At 46.5% G+C, this 27,724-nt stretch overlaps 2 protein-coding genes and 1 long non-coding RNA gene across 5 annotated transcripts; 1 reads left to right on the top strand and 2 right to left on the bottom strand.

The window, feature by feature from the left end:
* LOC136994563 (forkhead box protein L2-like) lies at positions 1-1,247 on the bottom strand. The gene is made up of 3 exons (XM_067313096.1): positions 984-1,247; positions 331-503; positions 1-196 (listed from the first exon to the last, which is right to left on the bottom strand). Exons 1-3 carry the CDS (start codon positions 1,245-1,247, stop codon positions 1-3), a joined length of 633 nt encoding a protein of 210 aa, XP_067169197.1.
* A 1,557-nt stretch (positions 1,248-2,804) lies between these two features.
* Positions 2,805-3,174, top strand: LOC106492197 (uncharacterized). The gene is made up of 2 exons (XR_001293946.1): positions 2,805-2,835; positions 2,946-3,174. It is a non-coding gene; the product is annotated as an uncharacterized lncRNA (long non-coding RNA).
* A 1,975-nt stretch (positions 3,175-5,149) lies between these two features.
* Positions 5,150-27,687, bottom strand: PIAS4 (protein inhibitor of activated STAT 4). Of its 3 annotated transcripts, none has more exons than XM_067312676.1 (11): positions 27,651-27,687; positions 23,703-24,138; positions 16,973-17,057; positions 15,308-15,349; positions 14,816-14,906; positions 14,344-14,472; positions 14,151-14,256; positions 10,537-10,610; positions 10,195-10,355; positions 6,547-6,677; positions 5,150-5,797 (listed from the first exon to the last, which is right to left on the bottom strand). In XM_067312676.1, exons 1-11 carry the CDS (start codon positions 27,675-27,677, stop codon positions 5,592-5,594), a joined length of 1,488 nt encoding a protein of 495 aa, XP_067168777.1. In that variant the 5' UTR covers positions 27,678-27,687; the 3' UTR covers positions 5,150-5,591. The 3 variants fall into 3 exon arrangements, with proteins under 3 accessions (XP_067168777.1, XP_013807455.1, XP_067168778.1); XM_013952001.2 differs by lacking the exon at positions 27,651-27,687 and adding an exon at positions 26,545-26,664; XM_067312677.1 differs by lacking the exon at positions 15,308-15,349.
* Between the last annotated feature and the right edge of the window lie 37 nt (positions 27,688-27,724).

The following is a 27,724-nucleotide window of genomic DNA, read 5'->3' as shown; positions in this document are numbered from 1 at the left end:
CTAGAGGAAGGGGGGCCGGGGGCAGGCCCAGGCACGCGGCCTTGGGGGCAGCGGCCAGGGCAGGGCAAGGGGCAGCAGCGTGGGGGGGGCCAGCAGGGGCCCCGGGGCTGGCGGGCAGCATGGGCAGCAGCGCCCTGTGCAGCAGCTCAGCCCATACAGGGCGTAGGGGTGGTGGTAGCCGAGGTTCACCGCCATCCTGCAAGGAGAGCACCGGCGTCAGGTCCCGAACCGCCTCCGTCTGCCCCCGCCGCCGCGGTCCCTAGCATCCCCAAATCAGCCACCCCCGGTAGTGGTTGGGACCCCCCGCCCCGCCGCCATGGCCCCACTCACCTGCGGATGCGTCTGCGCGCCCGCCGGCGGTGGTAGTCGCCCTTGGCGAAGTCCTCCAGGTTGGCGGGGTGAATGGCCCAGAAGTGGCCCTTGCCATTGTCGCTGCGGCCAGCTTTGACGAAGCACTCGTTGAGGGACAGGTTGTGCCTGACGCTGTTGCGCCAGCTCTTCTCCTGGGCCGAGACGGGTGGTGAGCGAGCGCGGGGGGGCCCCCGCAGCCCCTCTGGGTTGGCCCCAGGCCCTCTGCACCGGTCAGTCTCCCTGCTCACCCTCTGCCTTCTCCAGGACATCAGTAGGCACCAGAGTGAAAGGCATCTGACCCAGGCAACAGACCAGGCCTGGTCCCCTCCGCTCCAACCTGGCTGAACCCCGAAGCCCAACACCAGCACACGACTTTCCCTGCAAGGCCACCGGACCCTCCACCACATTGGGGTCACCGGAGCGGCATGTTGTCAAGCCAGCTCCAGCAGGTTTGTCCCCAATCCTGGCCGCCCCTTGCCACAGGGTCCGTCAGCCCAGGCACCACAGGGTCAGCTGGGGCTCAGCCGCAGCTTCCCCTGGATGACACTCCCGATTTCCCCAGCTTGGATCCTGTGACAGCGCGGAGGAAGAGGAGGGTCTGCAAAGGGACTCTGACATCCCAGGCCTCTCACCTTGTTCTTGAAATAGGGGTAATTATCCATGATCCACTGGTAGATATCGGAGAGCAGCAGCTTCTTCTCCGGCGAGGAGAGGATGGCCGTGGAGATGAGGGCGATGTATGACTGGGCTGGCTTGTTGCCGGGCTCTGGCGGTGGCCGGGCCCCCTCAGCGGGCTGGGGGGCGCTGGGGCTCCCATGGCCCCGCTCCGCCAGCAGCGACTCGATGGTGAAGGAAGCCCCGGGAGGGCGCCGGGCGCCAGGCACCGTCTCCGCCATGGCCCCGTGGCAGCAGCTGCTATGGTCCCCGCACCTCGGCCGGCCGGGCGCCCGCTGGGGGAGGCCTCCGGCCCGGCCCGATAATTAGTGCAGATTACAGGGTTTGCTAATTGTGTTTTCACAAACGGGCTGCCTTTGCAAGCAGCCTGTTTATCTGGCAAAGCCCTGGGTTTAGCGGGATTTGGCTTTTAAGCCTAATAAATAAAATGATTAATCCGCTCGAGGTGGAGGAATTTTCGGAGAGGCACTGGTGCGCCCGTGGCGAGCGCGAGGCCGGGGGAGGCGGGCCTCAGCCACGCAGCACCGGGTCGAGCCCAGGGACCTGATGGGCAGAGTGGGGTGTGGGGGCACCGTCCCCTCGCTGTGGCATGGCCTGGGGATGGGAAGGGCGTGAGGAGCCCCGGGGTCTCCACGAGGAAACCCTCCTGGCTCACCCAGGCTCTGCAAAAAGGCACCTGGGGGATCGGCGTAGGCCGATTCCTGGGGGAGCCGCCTGGCATCGAGGTGCCAAGAGCCAGCGGGGACAGCCTGGATGCCGGTCGCGCTGAGGACACGGGGCCTTGCACCCCCCTCGACTCTCCCGCTGGGCTTGGGGTCCGTGCATCCCCCATTTCAGTGGTGCCCAGCGACAGGACGCGAGGCAACGGGCACAAACTGAAACACAGGAAGTTCCATCTGAACATGAGGAAAAACTTCTTTGCTGTGAGGGTGACAGAGCACTGGCACAGGCTGCCCAGAGAGGTTGTGGAGTCTCCTTCTCTGGAGATATTCAAAACCCGCCTGGACGCAATCCTGTGCAACGTGCTCTAGGTGACCCTGCTTGAGCAGGGGGGTTGAACTAGATGATCTCCAGAGGTCCCTTCCAACCTCAACCATCCTGTGATTCCTGGGTCCTGGAGGCACAGAGAGGCCCTGGCACGCCGTCGGACCTTCCTGCGTGCCCTCGCCCTGGTCTACTTTTGGGGCTGACGCCTGCAGCTGGGCAAGGGCCCCAGCACAGCCCCATGACGGCAGCTGGCTTCTCTCCTGCTGCTGCCATGGGGCTGGTCCTTGTGGAAAGCAGTTATTTCTTGCACAGAGATGTTAAAGCAAGATGGGAGCAAAGGAGCCATCGCTCGGAGGCTGCCACCCTGCCGAGCACAGCGCCCGCACCCCAGCCTGCCTGCAGAGCTGTCTTCACCTCCATCTGTAGAAATTACTAAGTAGAACTATATCTAAAAAGCCTCTAAATTCAGTATGCGGCTTTAAGGTGAGATTTTAGCCCACTGCAAGGGACAGAGGCGGCTCCCAGAGTGACCGTGCCACGGAGAGGGGCAACGCAAGCCCCAGCCAAGCTCACACCAAGCCCCAGGACGGACTCCGTTTAACCCCTGGCATCCGCTATGGAGAGGGCAGGAGCCACCCTTCGCCCGCCACCGTCCCCCAGGGCCGAGGCCGATGCGCAGCCGAAGCCCCACGGAGGTTGGCACAGCCAAGCCAGAGCATCCCGCTCCTCCCGGCCCTCCGTCTCCGAACGAAGGCAGCTCCTGTGGGCTGGGGCCGCCGCCACCAGGGGAAATCCAACAAGCAGAGATGCTAGGAATTAAATGTAAATCTTTCTTTTTATTTAACAAACACTATAATTTGAACTTTGAAGAATGTGTACTGAGGGAAAGAAAAATAATTTTCTTTTGTTTTTTCTCTTCTCTTTACAAAAAGAAAAAAACAGGATATAAGAAAAAACATATGTACAGGAAGAGCTGGCCAACTCAAACAGAAAGCAGTAACAGAAGCATGATGTTTCCAAACAGTGGCTTGGCCTGGAAAATTTAAAAGCAATTAAATTAGAATACAAATATTAGAAAAACTGGACTCTAAAGCTACTGTGCAGCCGGGGATGCAAGCCACAGAACTTTATACAGTAAAACTTAATTTTTTTTGAGCTCTACCCATTTTTTTGTTTTCCTTGAACCCCCCTCCCGCCTCCCATTTAAACCTGAAAACATATTGCTTACTCACAAAAAGAAAAGTCTATGCCATACAAATAAGAGTTACTCTGTGGGAGCAAGACTGGAAAGAGTGGAAGAGCAAACGCGAGCGGGCTGCCTCCCTCCCTGGCGGCCCGGCCCCGGCTCTGCCTTCCCCAGCCCCTTGCACGCCGCTGCCGGCCAGAAACCCCTCCGAGGTTTCCGAGTCTCCCCTGGCTGGCACCGGCTTCGTGAGACATCTGGAAGGTCTGGGGACACAGACAAGGGTGTTTCCCCCCTCCCCCCCTTTTGCCTTCAGTTTTTGTTTGCTAGGACAAAAATAGAGATGAGATAGGCAGGAAGGGCTCATGGCCTGGGTTCTGCGGGACACAGAGTCCCGTCCCCTCCCACGCCGGGGCACAGCGCTTCAGAGCAGCCCCCCCCCCCCCCACGCATGGCCCGCTGGAGAGGGCTGGGGGTGTACGCCCCCTGCACGAGGCACGGGGAAGGGTTTGGAGCAGGAATCTCCAAAGATGCCAGGTCTAAGCTTCCTGCTCTACAGCATCGATAGGATCTTTTTTTTTTTTTTTGCTCTCTTCCTATATGCTTTGGGGTAAGACCCTAACAAGGATTTAAAATAGTTCAAGGTGGAATTGGATGGCTTTTCAGTTGACATGGGGTCATTCGATGCATTGCTTTTTTCTGAAATGCATGATGAGTACTTGGGAAAGCACCATCACTTTGGTTCTGCCATCTAACAGCTGCCTCCTCCTCCAGGCCCAGGCTCCGGGGAGGAGGAGGAGGCTGAAGGGGTATGGGAGGGTTTGGGCTGCCGGTGCGTGACGCAGGGTGGGGGCTGGCCAGCCTGCGCAACACCAAGCGCCCCTCGCCTGCAGCTAGGCGGTCTCGGTATGGTGTGGCTGAACACTACTCACGTGGCCCTGGCTGTGGCATCGCCCCTCGGGTTTGGTGAGCAGGGCTCCCCTAAGGCCGTTCCCTCTGCTTTCCACCCATCCCGTGGGCACGATAAGGGGGAGAGCCACAGGCCAGCTTCCTTCCAACATTTATTCTCATCTACAGATGAGAAAAGTCAGCAAGGTCCAAAGCAAAACAGACTTCGGAGGCTTTAGTGGGAACAGCAGAGCTGCTTAGGCAAAGTTAATTACAAAAATTCTCTAAGACAAAGTCAAAAGGTTACCATTTGGAAACTCAAAAGCAACAACATTTTGCCATCAAGAGCATAGCAGTAGCTTTGGGTCTGGGACCAAAGTCTTGAACAGAGAAGTGGAAAGTCCAGAGGCTGTTAACACGTGGTCACGGGGCTCCACGCATCGTCCCTCGGCTCTGTCCTCAACACCCTGACAATAGTGCCGTCAGCAGTGCCAGTGATGGGCTGCGCACTGGTTCGTGACTGAAAGAAACCTGAATTGGAGTTTACCGAGGTAGTTGGCTAGAAACTGAGATTCCCCCACCTGGCATTTTCTTGAAGGCCCAAGCATCCCTCGCACCCCATCCCGCTCCTCCCCGCATGCCAGGTGTCCAGCTGTCCTGCAGGTCACTGCCACCGCCTCCAGAAACAAAGCCTTCTCAAAGAAAAGGGGATGCGCAGCCCTTTTAGTCTTCAAAAACACCAAGTTATTGCACTTCAAAAATACAACAGATTTGTGGTTCGAGCCCTCCCCACCCTCCCCATGGCTTCTGCTCAACTAAAATGATTCACTACGCACAATTTCTACATTACCTTCAGATTAGGTTAAAAGATTCAAAACGTTTCTCTTTACATGAGGTGCAGAGCTGCTTGAGCTCCTATCTAGAACAGTGCGATTCCAATCGTACGTCTCTTCCCTTTCGCCCCGTGCCCCCCATCCCCACCCCTAAAAATCCCTCTATGCTTGCTGGGTTATACAAACCTCCCTTGCCCACCCACCCCTCTCCCTCCCCCCCAACCCTCCCCACTCACATGTCCAGCAAAACTTTAGATAATCAGGAATGGTTATTTAACAAGACAATAAAAATGCACACAGCTTTGGAGATGCACGGAGTTAGATGTCCTGTAGATCTGCAGGTGAACTCCACCGATTCAAACCGTACTGGTGAACGGCAGCAGAGACCAGCGAGCTGTGGATTCTGACTGCCTGGCTTAAGACACTTTCCTTACTTCAGACTCCGGTTCAGGGTCAGGCTTTGAGTGGGGTAGTTTTCCAACCAAGAAGCAGCTCAATGGTTTTATTTTTATTTTTTTTTCCTTGTTTTAATGGTTAACTTGGAATAGGAAAGTCAAAGGAGATCAGGGAGGAAGGGAGATGAGGTGGGAGAGGACATTCTCCCCCTCCTCCAGTTTAGTAAGCACCAGAGTATTCAAGTCTGTCCATTCTGAGATTCAGAGCTGCTTCCGCAGTCAGCAGGCAGAAACTAAACCTTTCTCATAAGAGCAGCGTCGTTTTGGTTGGGGTCCATCATCATCGTCATCTTCTTCCTCATCTTCCTCCTCCTCTTCCTCCGATGATGAGCTGTCCAGTGTTAAATCCACAACATCAGCAGTGGCCTTGCCATTCTCACCATTACTGTTAGGAGTGGGCAACAGCCCGTTCACATCTGAAGAACCTGAAAGAGGGAGGAAGGCCTAATTAAGACACTTAATGTCCAGCTTAGAGGATGCTCCAGCGCTCCTGGTCTTTCATGGCTGCGCTGTACTTGACAGAAGGGTGGCAGGAAACAAATTCCACCCAAGCAGCTGCCTAAAACCAAGCCCACACCGCAAACCTGAGGTCCTCTCTGCAGTCAGTGCCTCTTACCATGCCCAATAGCACCTGCGCTGCCTGCTTAGAAGGTATCTGCCCAAGAACGGGGAGTCAGCTCAGCCAAAGCAGAAAGTTACCTGCCTACCCTGCCAATTCTGTCAGTAAAAATCACCACTGCTAGATCTGACCTTGCGCGGGCTGCCAAACAGACAACCCTTATAGTCAAAATCCTCTTTTCCCACAGAACAAGTACAGTGCTGTCCCAGGATGGTCTTGCTGAAGACATTTCAGAGTTCATTCCAGAGGTGCAAATGCCAACAAACGATTCGATGCCACTCTGAAAACAATCCAGCTTTGCTAAATGACCCATTTGGATTCGGAGTTAAACTACGCAGAAGCACAATTCAAGGGACCCAATTTCCCATCAACAGCAATTACCCTCTTCCGTAGGGATCTGATGCATCCCGGTGATGCTGTTCATTAGTGGAGAGAGGGGGAAACGAAGGGGATATCCAGAGGCAGCTCTTCCCAAGCCAGTTGGGGACCTCCAGTTTTGCAGTGTGTGCACATTTTCTACAGTCATTTAAAGTCCTCAGCCCTCTAGATACTCACCTAGAACTAATATTGGACATTGAGGGCTGCAGCTCCGCTCTTTCTCAGCTCTAATGGGACACCAGGAGCCATCCACCAGATACTCTATTTCATCTGCATCTTCACATTCTGTCAGTATCTTTGACAGGAGCCTGGACAGGAGAAAAGATGCCATCTATTAACCTTGAGGCTATCAGCAGAGTGCATTTAGTGACAGGCCATCAACCTGGATCTTCACCAAATTTCTCTTAACTTTAGGGCCATTTAAGGTGGTAGCGGAAGGCTGCCAAACAGACAGCCTTTGCAGTCAAGGGCTTGTTTTATTTCCCATAAAACAAGTACAGGTTCGGACAGTGCAAACCACTCCAGTCCTTTCTGACAACGTACCTAAACCATGAACTAACATTTTAATTATGTGCAATTAGAAGACAGTCTTGCCTCTTCACCCAGTTTCCCAAGTCTGTGGTACCACTTCCAGACAGTTGTCTGATGCCCCATCTAGAGCTCTGTCAGGGCTGGTGCAGGTACATTCATAACAAGGCATTAGGAAAGGACAAAATATCCTAATACATTAAGAAATAAGCAATCCCATAAGCAGCACTTCGCTTCCTTCCTATTTTGAATTCCCAAAGCCACCACAGCAGTCACCAAAGAAAAAAAAAAAAATACATGCAGCCTCCTGCAGCAGGAAAAGCATGTTCATCACTGAAAATACACCCAGTGTAGATACTTCAACATCTGCCCTCTCTCATCGTGGAGGGTCTAACAAGAATGAGGCCCTTACTCTGGCTCATTATGCCTTAGAGACTGGGCACTTGCTTTATTCTGGTATGTCCCACCATCTGCAGAGGATGTTTATTTGGAAATGCTATTAGAATCACAGTTCTGCAAGGCCTTCATTCACTTCTGGACTACAACATTTCCTTTCAGTATAAAAGAGAGCTGATACCAAAAATCTTAGAAGCTCAAGAGAGCTATTAATGGCCCATGATTCTGTTTTGGACACTGCTTCTCCCAGCTCAAGTCGGACATGTGTTTCTGCAGACAGTTCTGTCACTGAGCAGAGCAACCACCAAGGCTGCAATTCCGAAAAGCTTACAAAGCCCAGAGGATCTTAGGCTCAAGCAGCCAACTACCTCCTTAGGAGCCTACGCCCCTTTTTTGACTAACTTAACATCCAGCTGTGACTGCCAGCTTCCCTTTAGCTTACTTTTCGGGATGTCTTAAGACTACCTTCATACAACAGAACCAGTACTGAAACCCGGTCTCGAGCACCGCAAAGCGGAGACGCATATTTACAAGCCTTCACCAGTGACCTCCTCCTCCTTCTGAGGAGGGACACATTCTCTGCTGACCTGTGGAGGTTCCACAATCCAGCCCCTCGCACTCTCCCCTTCAGTTGCTGCAGCCTTGTTAGAGATCTGAAAGGAACTGGATTTTCCTGTTGCTGTTGGCCAGAGGACAAAGCAAACAGGTTATCTATGCCTAGGCTGTTTCAGACAGTCTAAAAAGCCACAGCTACTGGATCAAATCAGTCCCTGTGAACGCAGCAATGCTCAGAGTACTATCAGCACGGCGGTGGGAATATACCACCCAGGCCGAGACTCGTCTGCTCACTTAGCTGCGTCATGTGCCAAGGGAGCCGGATGCACCTGAACAATTTCTCTAAACTCTCTCTGCATTTGAGGGAATCTCCATTAGAGGCCAATTATACAAGCCATGAGGGTGGAGATCATTTTCCGGAAGCCAAGAACCGTGCATCTTGCTCCACCAGTCCTCAGCGCTGCTGTCGGCTGGGCTAGTGCCACTATGGATGTCAGTGATTCCAGCCCATAAAACAGGCTCCCTGCATTTCTAGGCAACAAAGCTTCATCTGGGGGTGGGTGGAGATCATCATTCACATTAATTCACTCTGTGTTCCTTCCTTTGCTCTTGGACAAAAGCCAGGCAATGTATTGAGCTCTTCTCTAAAGATCAGCCCCTAGAACCCATGTTTCTGGAGATAACAAGTATTGTAGCCAGCTTCCTAGCATGCCTCAGGTGGCCTCTGCCATCAGCCTAGCTAGTTCTGCAGTTTGCATACAGGACTCCTGCCTTCCAGGTGGGCAAAAGAGAGAGGGAGATCTTCCATTTTAGAGTAATCCTCTTGAGAAGCAGCTGCATTTTTAAGCTCTATATCAAGCCTCAGATGCATGAGCAACATCACCTCCAAAGTACTCTTACGCTGCCAAACTGTAGCACTCCAGCTCTCTTCCTTTATGGTAAGCCCTCTGTTCTCTTTGGTAAAAGCCCCAGCAAACCAACTGTAGTCTGGAGATATGGGAAACATCATCCCCACAAGGGTTCAAAACCAGCTGACAGGTTGAGTGGCTAGTCTAAAGCAACCTTCCACCAATTCGTGGCCAGAGAACACTTGCCATGGCTCAGGGAACGCATGCAATTCCCACCTCACACTGGTCCAAATGCTTTTTGGAATTTCCTTTGCTCCAGTTCCCTCCTGTACTTTTACTGCACCACTCCAACTATGCCAAATTCAGACTGAGACAGTAAAAATAGAACATCTCTAATGCAGAAGCAGCAGGGGCTGCCTTGCTGGGAACACTGAGAATTGGGATGCTGGTCTGGCTCCATCCTCCCAGCCCCCTACGGAACAGCAAGCAGCCCCAGGATGGCTGCCAGACTCAAACGCACCGCTAGGACAAAACCTCAGGGTCTGCCCTTCAGGGACCCTCTTTGCTCAGAGAGCTGTCCCAAAGGCTGGTTCTCTCCTGACATGCCCCATTTTGGGGACAGCCAGGAGCCCCCAGGCCCTGACAAGGGCACCAGTGCCCCCAGACCATGCTGAGCACCCCAGGGTCTCCCACTGCATGGGTTCAACTGGCCAGCAGGGAGCAGCCACTGCTGGGTGCCGCTGGGGAGACCAGGGCTGGAGGCCTCAGGAGCCTAGGCAAACCCACAGAACCCCCAAACCTGGACAACATGCCCCAAAGCATCTTAACTCTATCCCTCCATGGGATTCCGACCCTCTGTTTTTCTTTGATAGGCATCAGGAATAGTCCCTACTAATGCATCCATCCTATCCCTAACACTGAGATATTCACAGTGGCCACAGAAATTGTACAGAAACAATTGCACAGACTGTAGAAAAATCTTATCCAAATACTGCATTCATACTTCCATCTCAGAGAGCTAGATGTTTCAGGATGTTTGTTTTAATAGCTGGCAGAGAAGACCCCCTGATCGTGGGCCAAGAATTGCTTGCGAACTGCTAAGCAGCTCACATCAACAAGAAAACAGGAAGACATTTCCTACCAAAAAAAAAATCACCTTATCGGGTGCTTATAAAGTGGGTTTATTCCATGCAGCGTGACATCTGTCAACCAACGCAGCTAGTTGTGTGGGTTCATCAGCCTGATGAAAAGAGTGAGGCAGTAAATGCTCAATTCTCAAAATGCTTTAGCATAATCTGAGAATTGAGAAGAGCAGACCAACAGTCAAGCCTTGCTCAAACACATTAAGACAATTAAGTTAGAATACTGTGCACCAGCAGAACATTTGTTTCTGGCTTTGTTTTGAGCCGGACCTCAATCAGACGTAAAGACCAAAAAGACAACCCTGAACCCAGGAGAGAAAAGAAGGGGTTGAGAAGAGAGGAGTGTATATACTCACCCGTCAATTATTAACTGGTCATAGGGTGCTGGTTTGTCACACACAGGGCACATCCATGTGGGCTTTTTCTCATTCATCTGTAGGTAGAAGACTGCATCAAAGCATTGCAGATGTGCACAGGTCTCCGCCCGGCATGGGACAGACAGCCGCATCTTCACCAGCTGTTGGACCAAAGAGCAGAAGATCAGCAATAAACCCCACCCAGGTTATCACCAGACAGCTCTCCTCCTAAACAAAAAAGGTCTGACATACAAGAAAGGGTTTGTTAGCCTGCAAAACCGGACTGAGAGCAAAATAGGGTTTTCCAGTAAAAACAGACTAAAATATATTGCAAAGACTTACCGGACAGATGAGAGACACACGAACACCTGTAGTAGCAATTTCACTGTCTGGGTCCAAGCGTAACTTCTCTTTTACTGCAGTAAAAGAGTAGAGAGGAAAAAAATTTAACAGACCCAAACTTAAATCTGGAAACAATGTGCAACGCAGGTCAAGGAGCTCACCAACAGCCCTTCACTGTGTACAAGTCACTTTCCCTGCAGATGACAAACTCTGCCAGTCAGGGCCAGAGGACACAGGAGAGAGAAAGCAATTGTATTAGACACAGAAAGCATCATTGAATTGAACAGAGAACACTAGACTGCAGAGCTCAGTAGAGTTTTCTCATCGCCAGGGCTGAGACACAGCTTGTGTTGCTTAGCTAGCTGAAAACCTTGTGCATGATTAGGCAGTCTCTGGTCTACAGGCCAGCTGGAATATTTAAGTCAGCCAGGAACCTCACATTTTCTTACAGTCCCCACTCAACACACACATTCGACCCCCTTCCCAATGACTCAGCTCTCCCAGGCAAACAGCACAGGTTGCCTTGTCCAGGCAGACCAAATGAAGGAGAAGGGATGGACTTCAAAGGTGTGGGGATGAGGAGAGAGCACTGCGTGCATGGTAACCACTAGCTACACCGTTAATGCTCTCTTAGATGACCTTTCTTCCTCTGTTTTACAAACTCCAGGCTAAACAGCTGGAGTACATAGAGGAGACCACACTGCTGATTGTCTTTTTCATGTTAATGTTATACTGAGGCATCCAGCTGGGGGGTAACTGTCATCATCACCGTTCAGAAAAGGCTAAGACACCCACATACCTGGACTTCCTGCTATTTATTAGATTGTTCTGGTGGAGAGGGAAAGAGTGGACAGAGAGCTCTAGCACATAGCAATAGACTTCTGAAGTGAAGTTGTTTGAGGCTTATCTGGTCCTGCACAAGCAGGATGGATTATATTCCCTCCTGAGATCAGTGGCAATAAGACAAGGTCACCTCCTCTGCCACCCTGCTGAGATTCAGAGGAAGTCCCCCCCAAAAGCAAGCAAACACAGGACACAGTCAAATTGGCAAGAAACCATATCCCATCATTTCCCTATCAAATTAACCAGCCTCCTCTAACACTACTGGGCTGTAACTCTCCAGCTTATGTGCTGGCCAGCTCATTTATCCCAGCAGCCTGTTTCACAGGAACCACAAACAGTCCCAGAGGTACCAGGGCAGACAACTCAAAGAGCAAGCCAGGAAGGCAGCCATGCAAAAATAGTCAAAAGCAGTGAGCCAGTGTATTTGGAAAGAATCAGACATGAAGAAAGGAGGTAAGGAGCCCTGTCCCTGTTGCCACATCCTGGAATGAAAAGTCAGAGGGGCTTGCAGGAAAATCAGGAACAAGAGCAGATGTGCAGGTCCCACAAGTGAAGGTCCCTCCTCAAGGTGCAGAATTAACACAGGAAGTTAGCTTTAAACTACTAAACAACTCCTACAGAATAGCTGCTGCTAGCACTGCTGTCTGGAAAGGCCTATGACACTTCCATCACCGTTTTCTTTTGGAGCAAGTCAACCATTTATTTTGACCTTTTCAGATCATAACAAGATGTCTCCAGACAATGAACATGCATGCAGTTTTGCAACATACAGCTTGAATTAGAGAGTGACTTCTCAGATGAGAAATTCCCATGAGATTCCAAGATTCGGTGTTGTTTTATTCACATGAGAACACTTTTCAGCCAAGCTTAATTTTCACAAAGTTTTTTGTAAGAGCATTCTCTGTGCATCAGTTACTGTGACTCCTTGGAAGAAAAAATGGGCTTTTCCTAGGACCTCCTGATTATAATCAAGCTGTCTTAAGCTTGCTCTTAGATTCACAGCTATGTACATAAGCAGCTCTGTTTCCAGACAATGTTCCTACTAAAGTCAACAGAAGCATATGCAAAGGAAGATGAGTCAGCCCCGAGATGCAGCCAAAGTCAAAGGGTAGCTTTAGTATGCACTGAGGGATATTACAACGATCAGAATGTGGAACCACTTCCAGAAGAGACTAGAGCTATAACAGCAAAGTTTACAAGCTATTTGGGCTTGCCAGTTTCAAATGTCCAAACAACTTCCAAAAAGTAACAGGCCGAAAGAAACAGAACAAGATCATCTTCCTATTTGGTTAAATTTAAGCTCACCAAATGCAGCTCATCTCTGCCCCTAAGTTCAGCCAAAGCTGTCAGTTATCTAACTCAGTAGAATTGGAGGCACACACTTGTTACCAGCTGGCAAAGGGGAGGAAAGCTACTTTCAGAACCTCTGCCTGCTGCCCCCAGTTTGGGAAACCATCCTGCAAGCGCTCACTTTGAAGGGAACAGCATATACTGTTCAGTCTGGTTCCAAGAAGAGTGAAGAGTATAGGGGCAAAGAACGACAAGATCCTCTGCAGTTTATGACAACTCAAAACCCAGCATCTGCTCAGTTCACTTAAAGTTCTAGTGAAGAGCAAAAAGGGGAGCCCATCCAATGCTTCTGGCTTCTGAGAACGGTGGATATTTAACGAGTGGAATTTTTTGTTATGTCAGTAGATGAGTGCTGACTGTCAGAGCGGTCTAATATGGTCAGACTGCCATGAACGCTCTATTTGGTTTGGCATACAGATCTAGAAGTGCTCAGCATGCGCTGCAGAAATGCTGCACTTATGCACGTGAAGATACAGTTTGGCTGAAATAGCAGCATGCCCCACAATATGGGTGTTCTCTTCAGTTAGAAATCTGAAGACTTGACATGCCTGAATTAACATCTCCCCTATAAGCTACAACCTGTCTTCAAGTTGTTTCTTACACCTGGTAAGAGTCGCCTGTGGCCTGAGCAGCACATTTCAAAGACAATCATGATCCACAGTGTTAGTGTTTGGTTCTGCATCAGAGAACTAAAAGCACTCTCTCCAGTAACATTAAGTAACTGGAAGGAAATCCTCCAGTCTCTTGGGAACTGCAAGTCAAACTCTGTCTTGGAAAGGTAATTTCCCCTCACATTTACAATAACATTTGCCTCATGTCACAATGATTTACCTGAGTGGTCTAGGATAAGCATCTTTCGGGATCATCTCTTCTCTGAAGGTCTCAAGGCATATGAAAGTGCTGGTGGTGAAATCCCACTCCCAGCCCCCATGATTCACAGGGGTTTGGGCAGCAGGACATTTTCACCAGGATCCCTTGCTCCAGAAATCTCCTTTGGAAATAGTGTGGGTCAAGGCCGAGGTGCTGTGGTAATGTTTGTCAGCTCGTAATTACTCAGGTGAAGGCATGAAGCCATTCGCGTCAGAATGACACTGGCCTTCAGCAGCACTCACCACGATACAACCTGGGGACAAATTCTAAATCCAACTAAGTGATTCAGAGCTTCTGCAGAGTCACAAGAAACATGCTCCACAGAAGTGCTGCACTTGCACACAGATTTGGGGTAATTTCACACAATTAATATACAGCTTAGTGAGTCTGTGCAGATATAAGTGTTTTTATAGAACTGGAGAAGAGAAACTGCATGAAATTTGGCAGCTGTTTCCACGCAAATTTCTAGTAGCCTGATTATTAAGGAATGCTGTGGTCTGACAGATATACAGTGAACCTCCCCTAGTCATCTCACAAGCAGACATACTCACCAAGTGCTTTGCAGAGTTCTGGATGCTTGATCCCAATGGTTTTCAACCTCTGCAGCAGCTCCGCTGAGGTCATCTGCCGCACTAAGTACAGCCCCACGGAATAACTCTATTGAGAGAAGGAAGGGAAAGAATGAGCGAGGCTGCCCTCTTGCACTTGTTTGTGCAGTTCTGCGCGATGTCCTTCGGCACATACCTTTCCATAATTCCCCCAGGTTACAGTGATGCGATTGGTCGCTGCAGACAAGTACATGAGATGGGTGAGGTTGATGGGACGACAGGGCCTTTTAGGTTCCACTCCAGGTTTGTTTGATGGATAGTAGCCCTAAGGCAGAAAGATTTTTTATTTATTTAAGATTTTATTGAAGATGCTGCTATGAAGAACATCTATTCATCAGCTTCGCAAAATTCTACTCACCCACAATTTGAAAGAGGGAGGGTAGAAGGGAGCAGAACAGTTGGACCAAATACAGAGTGAAAGGGAGCAAGTCTTTTTGCAAGAACAGTTTAACACCACATCTAATCCATTAGAAAAATAGCTTGAAACTAAGTAGTATGCTTTTATACTCTGGCTTCTTGTTTGCATTCATCAGAGAAACGGCTTCCATTTATATGACACAAGTCCTTCCAAAGCTGTAATGTTACGCTTCCTGGCTGAGCTGACTTACCGGTACTGAGCAGTAACTGTGATTCACTTTCACTGCAATGTTTGGGGGATACTGATCCTCCTGAGGAGAACTAGTGTCTGTGTAGCAGATCCTGGAAAGAAACAATTCATCTCTTAATAACCCTATGCTTTTTGCATGTTCAAAGCTCTCTGCTCATCAACAGCTACCAGTAACAAGCCATCAGCACACCAACCCATGCTCCCTCCTCTGGTCAAACCAAAGCCAATTCTACTCAACTCTCCCAGATCTGACAGCAGAATCTGACACTCTGCTGTTTTCTATTACGTCTCTAACTGAAGTGCTACATGGAGAAAGAGGTTAGAAAGTAAAATTTAAGAGGCTTGCGTTAAGCCTGCAAAAGAACTACTTACAGTAAGTCATCTTTGTAGCTAATAAAAAACACACTGAAACCTTTACCATCTTTTGCTAGTGCCTTCCCTTCTCCCCTGTTTTGCACCTCGTGGGTTTAATTAATCTCATGCTCAGACTTACCTTAGCACAACCTGAACCGATTTCACACCAGGTTGCAACTCCCTAATAGATTAGAGAAGAAACAAAGTTATGTAAAAAAAACAAGAATTATTTTCTGGAGTTTTATTTACATTGTACAATTCACTCTGCAGACATCAGTTTTCAAAGCTGTAAAAGTGCTGGGGGAAGATATCAACTTGCCTGGCATCTTTTCTCTAATTTATAAGCATTTAATTCCTCTCCCCCAATAAAATCTAGGTTTTAAGGCCAGGACTATCAGACAGTGTTCCTTCAAGACTCTCTTTGTTTAATTATTTAACTGAAGCTGTTCATGCAAACCAAGGAATCCAAGTATTATAGCACCAGCAGAACAACTGTTAATATTGCTAGCTCAGAGTAGTACTATTCATAACAAACAGGATTACAGCCGATTTCAGAAAAGCTACATTTCAGAGCAAGGATATTTTATCAGAAGACTTGATACGCAGGTACAAACCTACTCTAATTTCTGCACAGGATGCAAAACAATAGAAAAAAAAACAAATTTAGCCTTGATTTACCTCTGGAAATGTCTCATAGTCCAATTCTGTGTTTTAATATAATTGCTTTAATCTGGGGGGCAGGTGGATGGGGCAGAGCCTCAGTTCAACTGACAGAAGAGAGCTGCTCCGGCAGTTTTAGAAACTGTGTGGAACATATTTGGATACTACCCACAAGAAGTGGAGAAAGATGGACCTACATTGAGTGATTGTTCTAGACAAGCAAAGCACTCATTGAAACCCATGCTATGAAATTACTATATTTAAGTCATATTACTGACAGTGAAAGTTTTCTCATAAAACCAGATATATGGGAGAAAGACAGAACCGAGAATCAGAGGTAACATATGTAGCCTTTTATCACCCTAAAAGACTTCTGTGGTATATCATTTCCTTTCTGTTAAGTCTTCAGCTTCTCTTCCACTGCCTCTGCTGACCTACTGGGATCACAACAGTAATCAAGCACTTCAAATTCAAGAAACAAATCCCTCCTTCTGATTCTACAATAACAGTACAATTCACTGTTTAGAGGGTTTTCTCTTTTTAAATAAAGGTTTTGCACTTAGTTTTGGAGGATCTCTTTGGCATCATTGTCCTTTCCTGGCAGCGAGGGCCAAAGCAACAGTTCAGCAAAGAGGAAGCTTTACTGCCTGCGCTGACATCTTTCACACATTCATTGTTTGAATCAAAAGTTACGTCATGACAGAGGTCATGGTAAATCCTAATCGGTGCAAGATGTTTGCTTATGTAGTTACTATAGTATCCCTTTCAAGAAGGAAGCTTTCTTTCAGAGGCAAACAGCATTACACGTTTAGCTTTTGAACTTTTGATGCAAAGAAAAATCTGCAAATATTCACGACATGAGCTCAACAAAGAATTTAGCTCATCAACAATTTCATGCTGTTTTTCCTGACCAGGTGTACTATTCAAATAAAAGATTATAGGAGTAGCAGAAGTGAAACCGAGAGAGTTAGGTAGGTAGAACTGTATCCAAAAAAAAGGCTACTTCTGACATGAAGCCGGTATGTCTGCTACTGTCCTCAAACATGCTGTTTCCATGCAGAGAACAAAAGCTCCTACAGAGAGGGAACACAGAGGAATTGCACAGCTACAATTTCTTAAACTGTTAATACACAACGAGAAGTACCTGGAATTTCTGATCAACTCCACTTGTCTTGGTGTCAATGCAAAAATACACGGACTTTCCTGAAGCTTCTCATTATTCTGTGGAACTGAACAGGAAAGAAAAAAAAAGAAAAAGAAAGAAAAAAAAAAAAAGACTGCATCAAACTGACGGCAAATTGATAACATCTAGTTCTTCTTACAGTGTTAAGCACTGTAAGTGTTAAGGTGAATTTTTATGGTTTAAGCTATGGTTATTTCCAAGTTTCATAGTATTGGAATTTGCTTCCATACAGCTAAAGAACCATTGCATGAGAACTCCAAACATTATACATTCTCCCAAAAAGATAACAAACTAAGGTTTGGTAAATGCGCTGTTGATTACAACACTGCTCATTTGTTGCTTGCCTGTTTTGTTAGCTAGCAGACTAATAATACACAGCGGATTTGGCCCTGCTTCCCCCGCCCCTGCAAATAATTAATGAGCCAACAAGAACATTTTCACATAAGAATGCGCAAGCGGCATCACAGCATGGAGACTATAACTCAGAGAAAGCATAAGAACAGAGGAAAGGAAAGGAAGGAAACAACTAAAAAAAGATCAGCTTAGATAATAAAAATAGCATCACAAAAAACAGCTCAAAGAGAGGAAAAACATTATTTACAAACACAGGAGGATGATGGCGCACTTATAGGTAGGGTGTTGCAGCAGTCCACTTTCAGAAATGGTTAACTGCAAATCCAGTATTAATTAGCCTTTTATCCATTCACAATTTTGTTTTAAGATCAAACACATTTACAAACATGGTTAAAATTGAGCTTGAGATTTAGAAAAACTTATGTTAAGACTTCTGCTTAGTACCTCCTACTAAATTCAAAGATGCTAAATTTATTATCAGTGCGCATTTCCAACTGAAGTCAGGGCTCTGAGCTGGTGAACCTCACTGGAAAAAAAATACAGAACAGGAAGTAACAAAACAGCTTTTTGTCTTTTTAGCAAGAATACGAATTTTTTGCATCACTTTAATTACTAGCTTATTCAAAGACAAAATATCAGAATTTGAGAAGTAGGAAAATATGTTTTCCTGTGTATGGATAAAAATGAGATGAAAGAAGGATAAAACCTCAGCAGCTCTAAGATCTTAAAAGACGTAGTGACAAACTGATTCACTGACTACAGATACTTCCCTTTGATAATTCAGCTTTAAAAAGGCAGAAAGGGTTTTTGTAAAGTGGAAAAAAAAGTTTAAGATGTCTTTATGCACTTTAATTGAATTACAGTTTCCATTGAAATACCTCTCGACCAAAACAACCATCAAGTAGTAAAGCATTTCCTAAAGAATGTATCATTCATCACTTTCTAATAATAAAAAATAGAAATCATGTTAATATCATTGCTTAAATGACTGCCTGTAGACACACTGTCCTCCTGATGGGCTAGTTATGCAAAAGCAAAGCAACTCTGTTAGGAAAAACAAAAAGATTTTTAAAAAAAACCCACCATTTGTATCAGTTCTCTCTGCAAAAGCTCCCTCTTCCTTTACAAAAAAGGCAGCTGGCCATCCGAAGAGCGCTGCCTGCAGAACTATCTAGCACCGTTAGAGGATGCCATCAGCAATGGAAGCCAAACCCTGCTAGCTACCCAACAAATTTGCAATCACCTCTCCAGCAAAGTTTGCTAACATCAGAACTAGTACACCATGAATTTCAAAATATGTAATTTCTTCACTTCGATCACATACCAAAGGACAATACCAAGGACAAGTACTGCAACTTTCTTCATAAAACAACTGAAATACCGCTGCTATCAGGTACAGAATACGATGGTAAGTTTGGAGACAGCACTCCCGGAGCACCCACTATTGCTGTGAACAACACTACACAATTTGTACAACCAATGTTACAGGAAAAGCAAAAATAGTCAAATGCAAACATTTTTCCTACAAATACTTAGTTAACAACTCTTTTCTTTTTACCTGAAGTAAAAAGAAATGAGTAGCAGCAGCACATGCTCCCCAGTTTCTTTATTTCTCGCCCATGAAAGACCCAAGTAACAGAGTATCTTTTCCAGGTAAGAATTGAGAGGTGCTTCTCAACTATGCTCACAAAAAACCCCCACACAGCTGAAGGGAAAACAAAATCCAAAGGATACGAGACCGCTAGACAGACTCAGTATATGTCCATGCATATCTTGCTGCCAACAGGGATCAGAATTGGATGCTTCAGAGAAAAGTGCAAGAGAACGTTCTCCAAAAAACTGAGAGAAAAACTCTCAGAGAGAGCTGAGCAATGACCCAATTTTCCTTCAAGACCTTAATTCTGGAAAATAAGCCGAAACTCCAGTAGGTACACTCTTTGGTATCTACTCAGCTAGCCATTCCTTTGCTAAACAGCCAGGAAAAATTATTAGGATTTTAAAGCTAAATATATTAGACAAGCGAGTTTCAGCCCTTCTCCAAGACAGATGCCTCCTCCGCACACAAGTCTCTGTTTCTTGACTTGTACAACTGCTGCTGGGATCAATTTATTTTAACAGTTGACAACAGCAAGAAATCAATTTTTAAGACTGAGCTTGATCAGCAGTTCTCTGAATGAGCCAACACACGAAAATTCTAAAACCCCAAAGGACTTGGCAAACCATACTCAAAATTCTAGGCCTACGTAGCTGTGATGGATGCTCACACTGAGAAGCCAACCTAATCTGCACTTCTTGATCCAGCAGGCTAGACTGTGCCGTGCAATGTAAGGTCTACACTGATTTCAGTGCTTTAAGGTTTCCCTGTCTCAAGGTGTGCCCCCCCCCCCTTTTTTAAATAATCCTCCTCACTATTATACTTATTGCTCAAACCTGCACAAGGTTTTATACCCGCAGGATAGAGATTATATTGTCATCACAGCAGCAGGGGATCCCAAAGGTAGATCCCCTGATAAAGGGGAGAAGCTGCTGCTGGCAGCCTGCTTTTGTCGGGTCGAGGAGCTGTCGTGAGACCTCATTCACATCCCTCCAGCTCCAAAGCAGTCCACATCGAGACACAACACAATGCACATTTTTTTCCTTCTTGGCTATTGGAACTGTTCTGACTAGATTGAAGGGCATTTGTGTTCCTGCTGGGCTCGGAGAGAAGGGGCAAACTGATCATATTACATCTTTAATTTTTGTAAATGGCAGAAGCATTCATTTTAACACACAACTACAGTTTGTTTAGTTGGCTACGTCAACAGTTTCAAAGCATGCTTTTGTTGGGATTCCTTGGAGATTGCCCAACGCACCGGCGTTGCCTTACAGTCAAGGGAACGCAGTTGCCTTAGCCGCAAAAGCAGGCCACCTGTTTACAGCAACTGAACTCGATCTTCAAAGGGCGAGCACGGGGGGGATATAGTGGGAGTTTTACTACTTAAACATAATTGAAGCGTAGCAATGCCACTGCAAGGCAGGTATTATCAAAAGGTTTAAACCAAACAAATACTGTTTACACTGACAGTGGCAGGACCTCCCAGACTATGTGGGCCTTCTGCTCCCACAGCTGTACCACAAGATCTCTTTGGCATGCCTCCAAGAGAAGACCAGAAGCCTCAATATCTACAGAAAGTACAGGCTGTCACAGCTAATATTCAGGAAAAATAAATAAAATAAAATAAAATCAGACAGCATTTCTTGCAGCACACTATTACCGTCAAAAACTATATTTATGCTGCTTTACCTAAAGAGGTGCCAGCAGATAAGTACACTTACCAGTTAGGTGTGCAGGCACTACAACTACAGAGCTCCCATAAATGCTCTGTTTCTTAGCTACTTACTTGAAATACAATGCATAAAAGATATTAGTATTCATTCCCTCTAAAAAGGCATCTGATCAATCTTAGTTTTAAGCCTTATCTACCCAAGAGAACTGTGATGATTTAAGTAAATTAGAAGAATTCTTTCGTGCTGACATCCTTAAACCAACCCAGAAAACTGTTGCAGAAGCTGTTCTTGTGTAGATAACTCAGAGGCTAAACTGAATACTTAAATTGTCTGAAATTGTGCAGGCCAAATATGAGATATTAACTGGTTCACAATGGACCTAACCTATTTGCTCTAGCTGAAACCACCTTTGTCTACAAGTCTAACAGTAATCTGACACTTCTTCAGGGAATCTGTTTGCCTAGAGACCAAATTAGGCATCGCCCACCTCACCTTTGCTCTCAAGGCAATAATTTCAAAGAGGCAAGAGAGCCTTTTGATTAGCAAATATGCTTCCAATTGAAGTCAGGAACATATAAATTACATTTCCCTTATTCCCATCACAGCTTTATGCTTAAAATACCACTTTTGTAGCCTAGGGTAATGTGCTGCTACAACAGCAGCTAGGTACTTTTAAACAGATCTGAGAGCTCAAATCTCTTTCAGGTACTTCCACATTACAAGTTTCTGAGGTTCACAAGGAGCTTATGTTTGGTCCAGACACAGAATGTAAATTCCTGTGTAACAAAGCGTAGATGGGCACAGCTTCCCTACAGAAAAACTCGCCATTTTTCCCCTCAGAGTGCTTTGTTTTTCATCCTTCCACACTAAGCAGAACCCCATGCAAATACAACTCCTGATTTTAGAGGTCATTCCAGAACTAGATCTCAGCAGAGGCACCTAGTAGTTCTGTTCCAGTTAGCAACATGAATGGGGAGCAGCAGATATTCACGCTGTGTTGAAATAGCCCCAGTTGTACAGAGACACAAATGCTTCTTTCTTCACATTAGCGTAGGCAGAAGGAATTATCGTTGCTGACCACCGAGTTGGGAAAATGAAACAAGTGTAAAAGATGTCTTTAGATTCTGAACAGTCGACTGGGACAACGAAGACTGAACATCTGTTCAACACCCAGCTCCTCAGCACCAGTCCCCAAAAGTTAAGCAGAAAATGCTCTCATCGAAAGGGAAAATTAGTCAAATATGCTTTAGGGAACAAGCTGACCCGAGGGAAGTGTCAGCTAACATAGAGCCTAGATACTAAATTTAATGAGACCTCAGTTCTGATCTCATGTAGAAAATTTAATGTCAACCTTCAATAAAATCTATTAATCACAGTAAGTACATCCCTGCTCCTCTCCCATCTCTAGATGTTTCCACCTCTTAAATTTATTTTTTTTCAAAATACTCCATTTGCATTTTTGACTGACAAATGCCACTCCGCATTCAAGGCTGAATTAACCTATTCCCCAAGCAACGGTATTTAAAATAATTTGAGTTTTACAGTGGCAGTTACCCCATGACTGTTTAAATGGTCGCAGTATTAAGACATTTGCTGCCTCCAAATGCAGACAAAAGTTATATACATATCAAATAACAAATTCGTTGTATTTTCTTTTTTTAAACATACTGGTGAGCCACCCTGAAGCCATCAGCACAGAAATAGGTGTAAACAGGGAAAGTCATGCAGTGCTATGCACAAAGGATAAAAAGGATAATAAACATATGGAAAAAATTATTAGGGAAGACAACTAAGAAAGGATATAAATGAGCTCAAGAGATATCCAGACTAGCCCATGAAGGCAGAAGAGAATGAAAAGTTCTAATGAAAAAGCAGAAAGATGGAATTAAAAAATTATGAGTGCAGGCACACTGGACCAGATGGCCATTTCCTGTTCTGAAAAATGTATGTTCCACTGATATAAAGAGGACAGCTTTAAGAATTTCTGAGTTGTGGTCAGACAAATTGCACAAAAGCTCAGATCACTGTCAACAAATCCCAAACACTTGTCTACCCTGATAACACCAGGCAGCAATAGCCACTGCACACCTCTTTATTCAAATTTCTAACATGATCCAACACTGCAGCCCTTCATGCACCTGCACAGACATAAGATGCGATTATCTTCATCTATGACAGTTTTTTTCAGTCCTCAGGCACATCAGAAACATGCTTTTTCAGCAAAGAAAGATCAGCTTCCCAAGTTCTAGGTTCACTTAATAGCGAGGCCTGGTATTACCATATTTGCTTTATGAGCCACTGAGGCTGAACACCATACAATGATACTTCCCCTCTGTATATAATATCTTCACTACAAGAACATTACATCTAATCTCAGTGACAATACTCTTCTTGGCTCAGAACTGAAATAATGAAAAGTCAGACTTCTAGACCCAAAGTGGAAGAAAGTGTTTCTTCCAGTTTTCAAATTTTCCTAGTTGTTCCTTAAAATACATGGTATCATGCACCAACAATTGTGACAAGCATAAGAAAAAACGCCAGAAATACTCTTTGATATGTGTACCACCTTCTTTCATCCGCAGGAGGCTTTAGATTAGGTATGTTAAGCACCGAAAAACAGCATTAGTGTAGAATGTGCCAGCATATTTGCCTAGCACAGGTGCAACGCCAACACAGAAAGAAAGAGTTTCATCGATACACTGCTACATTAGGGAGAAGGAAACAGATTATGATTCACAGCACAGGACTGCAATGTTACATGGCAGCATTTCCAATGAAGGGTATGAAAGCTACAGCCAAACAAGACAGGCTTTCAAATTACAACCAAAGTGACCACCTTTGTGTTCTAAGGCAAGGGGGAAAACAGATAAGAATATTCTACTCCATGCTTAAAGCATCTGGGAGGAAGGGGGAAGATATCCATCACAACACGAATCACTGTTTCTCCTTCTGTCACACAGTTTTACTGATCCTTGAAAATACTGCCATCTTTTCAACACTTATTATCTATTTCAGTTTTCTTTCCCAGACCACTTACAGCAGAAGAGCACCAGAATACGGGAAAACTCACCTAATTCTGTTGGCTTCAACAGTTCATCCAGGGTCGTATAGAAGGGAAGTTTCACCAGCCGAACTTCAGGCTTTACAACTTTGGGTGGCAACCTTCCCAGTCCGTTAAGGTATTTCCCATAGAGCGCAGGATAGTCAATATTAGTAGTTGAGATAGAAGTCCTAGCAACAGTGCTCCCACGGTCAAATGAAGAATGTATGGAGAGTGCCTCAGGAGACCGGTGCTGCTGCGGCTGGGGCTGCCCTGGTTCAGAGCTCTTCTTGGCATAGCGAGTCTCATAGAGCTCTTTGATCTTCTTGAAAACTTCAGGGCTACAGTCAAATTGAACCAATTGCAATGCTCTGGTGACTAGTTCATGTTTAAGTCCACTTTTACTCCTGCCAACAAAACCCAGCAACATCTGAAGATCTGAGACTCGGAAACTCATCACCATGTTCTAGGGAATAAAAGATTTAAAATGTTCTTATAGTTGTAAAGAGAAAGTATCAGTTCTCACTATACTATTCTATATATATGGATAATCTATATATATGGATTCTATATATAGAATCCAAAAAACTAAAAATCCAGTATAAGAACAATACCAAGCCTTCTGTTCAAATTAGCTGTTATGCATCTGATTAACATTCCATTTATTAGGTACTTGTTTGAGCAAAGCAAATACAAAGGAGATCATCAATTGAAAAATCAACTAATTCACCCAAATCAGAGAAATGACACCGGATGGTCACTGAGTTGATCCAAAATCATCTGTGATGACTACTAAACATCCTGAATGTAATTCTACTAGAAGCAATAGTGACCACAAAGGAAAAACACTTAAAACAGTCTGCCCCACACAGTACAGTATATATTAACCCCTTCACCATGCAGAGGCTCAAAGCATCCTGACTTCTAACGCATCTTCGGGTAAGAGCGTTACATTAAAAGCTTAATCTAAAATATTATTAGCGTAAGGCAAAGGCGGAAAATGAATGTGAGCTGGAGGATGGATGACATTTCAGGGAACTGGGGGTGCCAATCCTTTAGGATTCTTTGTACTGCATTTCAGTGCACCTAGATATGGTCTGCATGTGCAAAAAAAATCCCCAACTCTTCCTACATAGGCAGGGCTTTTTAAAAAGTATCAGATATTTTAGACTATGGAGCGATATTAAAAGACTATAAGACTATTAAAGAGGGAGAAGGATGTTCCCATGAGAACAATGCCTCCAGACTCCATCTGGGGGCTTTGCCAAGCATTCTCCCATGATTACAGCCAGTAGCTGCTTTTCCTCTTGCTCTAGTACTATTGATTTCAATGTTTTGATAAGCAGTAAAACTATCTCTGTCTTCACAAATTCACTCTCTTGCTGCTGTGGAAACTCAAAAGGCCCATAACTTGTCAGTGGATTCAAAGACCATACTATATGATAAGGCGCCTTTCCACTGAATTAAGAACTAGAAATTATTTCAATTAGAACTAATGCTAGAGTCTGGTCAGACTGATGTTTCAGTTCTCTCGTATGGCAAAGCAGCTTTTTGAATGGACAAGGCAAGCTTATAAAGTACATTTTTTTTAAAAAAATGCAAGCTGCATGAGAATATACTTAATAGACATACATTTATTTCCTCAGTGCCCTTCCTGGTTCGTGGGAAATTTCAGAATTTCAAGAAGAATTCCCAACTGTGCCACAGCAAAGAGTAGGAGCAGAGATCCAATAGGTCTCTTTTCCCCAACCTACCCTTCACTTGTTTGTTGATTATATTAAAAAATGCATAAAAGTCAGATTTCTGTGAAAGTTAAAATAGTAGTCTTACAATTTCCTAGGAAAAAAAAAAAAAAAGGATGAACTAGTTTTTTTTAAAGCTACTGTTTAGCCCAGAAACATTTTACAGCCACATTTGCCTGTGTGGGAATTAGACTACAGAAAGAATGTCATTTTATTTTCTCTCTTTTCATGAAATCTGTCATTTAATCTGGAAACCCAAAAGATGTTAAAGAACTTCACACAAATGTCACTGGTTGTAGTTAAGATTTTTGGTAGCTGTGATGCGTCCCAGAATACCTTTGATGTGAGAAAAAGGCAAGTAACTTTAAAGAGGAGAGAAAGGATGTTTAATTGCTAGAACGTCAGGATTCAGGAGATCTGGATTCACTTCACTGCTTTGCTAGATACCACCTGCGTGATCCTGGACAAGTTCAGTTTCTGTGTCTCTGTTTCCTCTATCTACAAAATGGAGAGTGCATTGGCCTCTCAGAAGCACTTCAAGGATAAACAGCATATTTGCAAAGATAACCACAGTAAGGCTGTGAAGCGCTTCAGTTGTACAGTAACGGGGAAGTCACATGAGTGCAGCAGACAGATATTCCTACACTCACTGCTTCTACACCACTGCTCATTTGGGACCTTAGGTACATAAAGTGGAGTTTGACCCAATAGTTTTCCACAGTTTACAGTTAGAAGGATTTAAGACCTAGAAGGGTGATCAGATTTGACCAGTAACAGCAGAACAAGTTAGCTTCATACATAGAAAAATGTATCACTGAAGCTTAGAACTGCATAACCATACAAGTGGTACTTAGATCACATTAACTACTGAGGTTATTTAATGCTAAATTTAAAGTCAGATCCTCCCCCTGAGGAAGCCTTGCATCTGAGCGACATGGAGTGTGTCGCTCAAACATCTGATAAGGAGGCAACTGATGAAGTCTGGGAAATGCACCTCCTCCAGAAGAGTCCTGGGCTCAGCTCACAATAACAATGAAAGATGCCAAATACTAGCGAGAGCAGAGACCACAGCAACTCTTAAAATAGACTCTCCACATCTTATTTTTGCAACCATCCAGCCACATCCTTACTTATTAGCTAACCCTGCAGGTGCTAAAAACAATTTCCATGCGTTGAAGTCACTCAGTAAACACCCTTAGCGCCAGCTTCACCATGACACCGTTGTGCGAAGCCTGCTCAAGTGCAGCGAGTCGTTCCTCTGCGCCACCGCACACTGACAGAGCAAAACAGAGAAGTCCCATAACCAAGGTGAGAACAGTGAATTGGGACTCAGAGAGGGGAAGAAAATAATAATAAAGCGGAGACTGAGTCCTCTCCTGCTGAACATCCTTTCTGCAGGAGGCCTGCTGTGGTGTACAGGACGCTTCAGAAGTACGATACAACTTAAGGTATGCTTGCTTCAAAAATGTTTCATTCAGAAGTGCCTCAGATGTATCCTGGAGCCTCCATAACATGTAGAATTAAGGGGGAAGCTTTCACCTGGATACCTTCAGCCCTGGACACTGCTCGTTTCCCACTTCCACGCTCTGCTTTCCGTGGGCTCCCCCCATCATCGGCCAGAGCCGTCGCACGACCGGCCCCCGCGGCCTCAGGGAGGGGGCGGCGGCGGCTCCAGCCCCGAGCGCGCCCGCCCGCGGGCGGCTGGACAGCTCCGCGCCCCCCACTCCGCGCCCCCCACTCCGCGCCCCGGCGGGCACGAGGCGCCGGGGCCCTCCGCTGCGGGGGTGGGGGGGAGGGAGCCCGGCGGCCGAGAGGAAGGAGCCCCGCAGAGACGGGCGGGGGAAGCCACCTGCCTTAATTAATTACTCGTAATTAATAGGAAGAGCAGAACGCAGCGCGGCCCCGGCCGCGGGGGGAGCCCCCAGGGGCAGGCTCGGACCCGCCGGGCCCCGCGGGGCTGCGAGCGGCGCCAGGCCGGGCCAGGGAAGGGGTTCTGCGCCCGGCAGGGGGGCCGTGGCCGGGCCCAGGAGGCCGGGGCGGGGCCGGGGGCGGGCGGCTCCTGAGGTAAAGTGGGGGGGGCCGGTCCCGGGGGTGCCGCCCCCCCGGCTCTCGCCGCCGTGCCGCCCTCCTCACCACCATCCCCCGCCGGGAGCCGCCGCCGCCGCCCCCCTCGCCCAGCCCCGGTCGACAGCGGCGGGAAGAAAGGCGGGGGAAGGGGGGGGGGACGCTCACTCACTTTCGCCTCCACCAGCTCCGCCGCCATCTTGGCCTCCAGCGTCCACCGCGCCGGGAGCCGCCGCCGAGTCACGT

The sequence above is a fragment of the Apteryx mantelli genome, chromosome 30 (assembly GCF_036417845.1).
Source record: "Apteryx mantelli isolate bAptMan1 chromosome 30, bAptMan1.hap1, whole genome shotgun sequence".
Classification (NCBI taxonomy): Eukaryota; Metazoa; Chordata; class Aves; order Apterygiformes; family Apterygidae; genus Apteryx; species Apteryx mantelli.
Note: the sequence above shows the minus strand (reverse complement) of the source record. Positions and strands in the feature narration are given on the sequence as shown.